At 34.3% G+C, this 7,558-nt stretch overlaps 1 protein-coding gene across 2 annotated transcripts; it reads right to left on the reverse strand.

Annotated features, from left to right (window-relative positions):
• Positions 1-390: 390 nt before the first annotated feature.
• On the reverse strand, positions 391-6,789 carry LOC132312719 (ras-related protein RABB1c). 2 transcript variants are annotated; one of them, XM_059811210.1, is made up of 6 exons: positions 6,456-6,789; positions 4,012-4,060; positions 2,924-3,006; positions 1,450-1,654; positions 1,256-1,324; positions 391-704 (listed from the first exon to the last, which is right to left on the reverse strand). In XM_059811210.1, the coding sequence occupies exons 2-6, from the start codon at positions 4,057-4,059 to the stop codon at positions 612-614; spliced, it is 498 nt and encodes a 165-aa protein (XP_059667193.1). In that variant the 5' UTR covers position 4,060; positions 6,456-6,789; the 3' UTR covers positions 391-611. The 2 variants fall into 2 exon arrangements, with proteins under 2 accessions (XP_059667193.1, XP_059667184.1); XM_059811201.1 differs by having other exon boundaries at positions 4,012-4,151.
• Positions 6,790-7,558: the final 769 nt, after the last annotated feature.

Here is a 7,558-nt window from a genome sequence, read left to right on the forward strand (position 1 = left end):
AGGAAAATAAGTAAAAACTGAATAAAGTTTACATATTTCTAATGCATGTTTACGTGTCTAACGGTAATTCTGGACCTATGTAATAACTTTTAAAGTTTTATTGAGCTTTTTATTTTTGCTTGCATAACCAATGGTCCCGGAACCACGGTGACCTTTACCTTGCCATGTCATCATCCATGGTGAGATCACTACATATGGCAAGATCAACGGTTTACCAAGTCCCTTGGTTACTGAAGAGGAATAAGGGGCCTTGCAGTAACGAAAACCACAAACTGTGTTTTAAGAAACCCATACATACGCTAAAACGTATACCTAACAAATATTTACCACCCAAGTTAGCTGCCATGTAGATATAAAGTACTGCAATTATGTTGATCATAAACCAGGACATGGGTTTTCAAACTTGACATTCCCTTCCAATACAACTACCAAATACCAATGAATGTATCTAAGATCACAGTCACATTTACAATCAACAAATAGAAAAGAAACCAAGATTATACAAATATATCAATATTTTTGCTTGTCCACATATTGTGCATCCAGTGGCAACAGTTTCACAACCAAATGACAGTAACACACAGTAATTTCATTCACTCTACAAGTAAATCTCAACTGCAGCAGCCTCCAGCTTGAGAAGAAGAGCCATCCCTTGCTCCAGACGGCCCTGGGATTCCACCATAACCAACTTTTATTCCATATGACTGCAAAAAGAGAGCAATAAAAGTAAAGTATCAGTGGCACTGTTACCAGCTCTAAATTAATCACAGCAGTAAAAGTGCCTAGAGTTCTTCTAAAAGTGCACATACATACAGGTCAGGAGGAAAATTGATCGAGGGGAACTAAATTATTTGCCTTCCTATCTAACTAGGGCGGTGAAGGTATTTGGTCTTGATTTTTTAAAGAAAAAGATTAAAAATTATGGAGGTCAACTCCAAAACCAAAAGCAGTGGATACAAAATAAGCACAATTTTGGCAGTGGTATTTGTGACCATTTTTCACCATATTCCAAATTCTAAAAGTAATGTAAACCATTCTCACCAAAATGTAAACCATTCTCACTAAAATATATAAATCATTATGATTTTCACGATAGCAATCAAACAACAGATTTCACAATCTGAGACATTACACATACTGCAACAAATAGAACCAAAGTGAAAACTTTAAATTAATTTCCAGACAGTTAAATATACCACAAGTAAAACAGGAAAAAAAAAATATATGTACAAAAAAAGAAGTTGAACTTCATTACCTCATTTGAAACATCAAAAACTCCATCCTGAATCTTTTTGTATATTGTTGCAGCTGTTTTTATGAATGCCTACAAAAAACTTCTTATGAATGAGAAAACTGTGGGAAAATAAGCCAATACTCAGTTCCATAAATGCTGAAAAAAACAGATTTCTATCAGGAAAATTTTCTCCAGAATAATTGAAGTTTAATCACCTCCTCAACGTTCTGAGCCGTTTTTGCTGACGCTTCCATGAAGATCAACCCATGCTCCTTGGCAAACTGCTCACCTTCCTCTGTGCTCACAGCCCTTCTGTGAGCAAGATCACACTTATTACCAATGAGCATGATCGTCATGTTTGCATTTGCATGCTGCCTTGCATCTTCCAGCCAGCTAGCCAAATGGTTGAAGGTTTCCCTCCTAAAAGAATTAAACAACTAAAATCATTTTAACATCCCAGACGCTATTTTGACCCTGTTATAAAAATGACAACAAAATAGCTAAAAGTACATGATACGGAACATATGTATACATTAAAAATTCCATGTTTTGTATTCACTCCTGTATGGCACTTAACTAATTTCTTTGAGTCAGGCTGAGACATTCACTTAGTTCATCATGCAACTACTTTCATGAGACCTCACCTCACCACATAAAGAAATTGCCATGAGCACTTGCCTATTGCTGCATATCTTTGACAATATTGGTTTTACTCAGGGAAAAACATGGACTCTAGGAGACTTCAAAAAAGCCATCAGGTATAGTTGCGCGGAAAAATTGGTAGTTTTCTATGCCAAGGGTCTTGAAAATATCTGTATATCTTAAATCAGATGACAAGGTCTGGATCTCAAAATGGCGTCTTATTGACATTCAACAACAATGTCGCAAAGATGAGCAAACTATTCGACGATATCCTGAAAGTCAAGTGAGGATGAATAGTGGCTGGAGAGTGGAGGTAGAGGACCTAAGCCTAACTGAGAGGGACAAGGAGGAGCCTCAAAATGGCCATGGAGATTTAGAGGAAGGAGAGAGAAGATACAGATCTTTCTCTTGGAATGTTTCCCTCCTAATACCAATACTACCATCAACGCATCTTGTTCGACAATGATGGAATGACTCACATCGTACAAGAGCCATCCACTCACAAGCATTGACGTAAATTGTTTATAAGCCTACACTCCCACCTTTGTGCCCCCTCCCTCTATCTACTCACAATAATCTTGACACCATGTGATTCCCATGTTGAATTCACAATAATTACATGATCGTGGGACATCATAATTTGGTCATGTGTTTTAAGTTTCCTGGTAGACTGAGTTGGCAAGAGCTATACTAATGTTACCAGCGATTGACATAATGTTGTAATTATTTGACAACATCAATGCCAATCAACCTCACCTCAGCCACTTAAGGTTGCCTCAGAGTTGACATGCTTAGGCCTGTAAAACCGCAAGCCTCTTTGACCCCCTACCCCATGTGAATTATATAGTATTTTGATGTCACAATCTCGCTACTTGGATCCTCTTGTCTAGTCCAAATCCATGATAATGTGATAGTGCAATGTCTACCGAGGTGTGTTATGATTTGGCCATATATTAAGATCAAAGGTATCCCAAGTCAATCAAGAATTTGCCAAACTATGGAATTTACTCAACCATAATACATTACACGCAAGAATAGAAAGTAAACCTGGTGATGTCATAGACTAGCAGTGCACCAGCAGCCCCTCTATAATAGGACCTTGTGATAGATCTAAAGGATTCTTGACCAGCCTGACATTTATAATGGAACCTTCAGCATAAACTTCTATGAGCAATAGTTACGAGATTGAGTAATTATACAATATCTCAGCAATGAAATCAAATATCGGAGGAAAATCGCATGATTACAAATAAATAATATAGAAAATGAAGCATAGAAATACAATATCATCTAGGCAGAATTTGATACAGGGAAAATGACCACGTTGCAACAAATTATAGACAGTCACTCACATTTATCCATTATAATAAGCAGCGTCTACCTATTCCTCATCCCTACAAGACTTAAATTGAGTTGATCATGTACTACACATGGAGCAAAAAGATGAATCGGCAATCCTACATTATCACATAATTCAGATTTTGGGTATAAAAAAAAAAAAAAAAACTTTGGAAAAACAGAAAAAAATAAAAAAATAGAAGTGGTAAAATATAATACAAACGGGAGCCATTAAATTTATAAATATACAAGGGCTATAATCTTATGTCACCCAAGCATATTGAACGTCATTAGTTGGTGCCACACAAAGGCAAAAAACATGTGCAAAGTTCCCATGCATAGTGGATTTTACATTATAGTTATTTTTGTGGATGAAGAGAAACTTGTGGCTTTAAAAGCATGAGGCATGTGAGTAGAATAGACATAGCAAGGAAATGGAAGCAGGTGAAAACAATAATCCAGGAGAGGCATGGATCATGATGATTTAGCATGAAGAAAACGATCAAGGTAATTCTGAAATGCAATTTTATAGCTCAATCATCTTCACCACATAAGAAAATCTGAATGGAATTAAAAGATGTCAAGCATATAATAACTAAAAAAATGCCTGTTAGAACATGGTGAATATTTCACAACCAAGATAGTTATAGATGAATTTACATTTGAGAATGACAAAACTTAGAATCAACCATAAGCAACCAAACTGAACCTAATGCGTTAGATTTAATTTAAACCAGAGAACTTTTATAGAAACATTGGTGTTTCAAAATTGCAATTATAGAGAAGAGAAGACAAACCGTGTCCCATATTTGCAGCTTAATGGGTTTGTTGTCAACCGTAATCATCCTGGCACCAAATTCAACACCAATGGTTAAATCATGCACTGGCTGGAAACGCTTGTCAGTAAATTGAAGAAGAAGACATGATTTCCCAACCCCTGAAGAAGAAAGGATCAAAACATGCATATATTGCACCATCTCTTTTTTATAATGGGTCTTTGATAGAAAACCAAAACAATACAGAATAACATAAATAGCAATTTCCTTAGAAGGAATAGCATGAAAATTGGTCCACAGCGAAGCGTCAAAAAAGGGAAAGCAAAAGGTTTGCCTTTAACAAAATTTGAAGTTCAAATTTTGTCATAGTCCTAGGATAAGGTCATAGGGCCAAATGCAAAAACTTATTACATTTTACTTGCTAACAACATCAGACCTAAGATTCCATCAAAGCATAAGATTTTACATGTCACCACCAAAAAATATTCCATGTCATAAAATGTAATGAAAAAAATTACCTTATGCTTGCAATCAATTAAAGATTGAGAAACCTCTTCCCCTCTCCAGCCGGCCAAATGCAAAAAACTTATTATGTTTTAGTTACTAACAACATCAGACCTAATACTCCATCAACCATAAGATTTTACCTTATGCTTGCAATCAATTAAAGATTGAGAAACCTCTTCCCCTCTCCCAAATGCAAAAAAGCTTATTACGTTTTAGTTACTAACAACATCAGACCTAATATTCCATCAACCATAAGATTTTACTTGCACACCAAACAGTATTTCACTATTTCATGCCATACAATGTAATGAAAAAATAACCTTAGGCTTGAAATCAATTATAGATAGTGAAACCTTTTCCCCTCTCCAACCAGATAAGAAAAGTTTAAACGAGGAATATTTTGCCAATTTGCAGATTTGCACCTCTTTTGTGTTGAAGTGACCCATTGTTCTCAAGCCAGCAACATTTCCGATGATTAAAACAAAACACCTTATCATTCACAACCACTACTCACAATCTTTCTAAAAATTTATTTCTTAGTTTGGATCACTAATTCTTAGATCCAATTTTTGGCCATGAGCCTTTATGGGTACAACATATAAGGGGCAAAATAAGGTTAACCAACAAAGTTCAACATTCTTTTGCATGCATCAGTGTGTTTCAACTTTCAATCACAATTCACTGGAACCCAGTTTGGACATTTCTGAGCTGACCAATTTTCTGTTGAAAAGATGCTCATGTATAATTGGTGCACCTATTAGGAAAGATATATCCATGTTTCTTATCCACCCAAATGATTCATCTATTTAGGTTTTTCATCGTCACATGCTGTAGCAAAAATTCACCATATTGCTAGTTTTGATAGATATAAATTGCCCTCTGTTTTTCTCTGTAAGTTAATTATAAATAGGATAAATGTACCAACGTGCTAGATTGGCAAACCTTATCATTTCAATCACCCTCACATTTGTAGAAGTCCATACAATCATAGCAAATAGAAAAGAGAAAATCAGAGTTAAAAAAAAAAATTGAATTATAATAATTAGAAAAACATTGCCTGAAGACGCACATTTTACATCAAACAATTCCAGATCGTCTGCCGGAAAAAAAAAAAAAAAAAATGCAGGTATAACAAAAGAAAAAAAAAAAGTTGGAAATTGATTCTACAAACACAAAACAACTTCTTCTTTTTTGGGAAATTGAAACACTAAAAAACTTGATAGAAAGAAATAACCACATAAAGCAAAATCTGATCCACTATCAGTCTATCATATATTTCAGGAGCCTGGATCCCCCGCTGTAACCCCCTGTTGTAGTGATGCTATATATTTTTCAACACATTACATCTGCTTTTCAACACATTGATTTTCAACACATTACATTTGTTTTTCAACACATTAAATATGGTTGAAATCAATAGATGTAAATGGTTGAAATCAATAGATGTAATGGTGTTGAAAAACCTACAACACCAAAAATTACAGCAGATGATCCCCAATCATATACCAGAGTATTATACAATCACATTAGGACACAAATGTGGAAAGATCATAGTCCAGTGATCTATTTGTCCAATCGCTTGAATATGGAAGGTAAGATGAGCATAAACGTAATCTAAACTCTAAGCAATACAAACATGACTACACATCCAAATCTTCTTGAAAATAAAATGAACCCTCAAAAATCAAATCTATATCAAACACCTGCCCAGATTCAAAAAGAACATTCCAATTCTACAAGAAGCACATCTTAGTATATACCCACCGACAGAAAATGAAATGAACAGACAATAACAAAATACATAATTCAAAACGAATCGGTGCTCTCTTGATCACGAACAAGAGTAGATGGATTAATAGAAGAAATCAAAAATAAAATCAAACATCAAGAACGTAATAATTCAAAGAATATCAGTTTTAACAATATAAACATGTATATGTATATGTGTGCATAGTTACCGGTATCACCGATGACGATGTACTTGAAGAGGTAAGCGTAAGACATGGCGATTGAATTGCCGAAGACCCGATTCGAGAATTCAGGTCTGGTAGAAAAGATGCGAAAGAAAAAGAAAGTGTTTATTATAGATGATGTATATGTATTGTTGTTGGTTCTTGATGATGATGATGATGATGATGATGATGATGATGATGATTTCTTGATACAGCGAAGCAAAAGTTCAGTTCCGTACACGCTGTAATTGCACCAAATCTCCGACCACCACGGAAAACAACCGCCCCCAATTTATATAGAGTATTGACGGCGCTTACTAATATGCGCTATGAGCATTCATACGCATCCCAACAAAAAATCTTCTTATTTCTAAGTTTTATCTTCAAATTTTAATTTAGTGTCACATTACTCACCGCCACCGCCACGCCAACAATAAAGTAAAAAGTTACCACAAGTTGATTTACTCTTATCTTTTCATCATAAAGTAAAAAATTGTACAATATATTTTTACTCTTATCTTTTTCACTTTATCGCGACTTTTCAAATAAAATAATATAATGGACCAAAAAAGTAAAATTGTCCACCCTAAATTTTTTGAATCAATCAAGAGAGGTAAGTGTGTGTAATTATGCTATATTTTAGGAGAGGTGAGTGCAATATTCTTAATTTATATTTAATTAAATTACAATACTAAACTCCCTTGAGATTTGGACAAGTTACACACGAATAAAATGTTCAACATTTATTGGTTTGACCTCTTCTAAAATTTTACCCATGTGACACTCATAATGTTTTATTTTCGATAAACCTGTTAGACCAAATTTTATAAAATGACAATTTTATTTTTTTCCTTATATGAAAACCTTGCCATTTCTTGTATGAAAATTAATGCATTGTCAATTTTTTACACTTAAAGTCACTTTCTGACCGCTACAGACATATTTAGGGAAGGTCAAAATGATAAACTATGTATGGTATATCTTGTGTAATTTGTTCAAATCTTAAGAGATGTTAATGTAATTTACCCTTTTAATTTTATAGGAATTTTAATTCTAATAATAGAAGATTGTGTTTGAAATGGAAAGATTTGAAGATATTTAAATTTTAA

This window comes from Cornus florida, unplaced genomic scaffold (genome assembly GCF_030987335.1).
Source record: "Cornus florida cultivar Cherokee Brave unplaced genomic scaffold, ASM3098733v1 CherokeeBrave_3.0.0_Hap2_Chr01, whole genome shotgun sequence".
NCBI classification, from domain to species: domain Eukaryota; kingdom Viridiplantae; phylum Streptophyta; class Magnoliopsida; order Cornales; family Cornaceae; genus Cornus; species Cornus florida.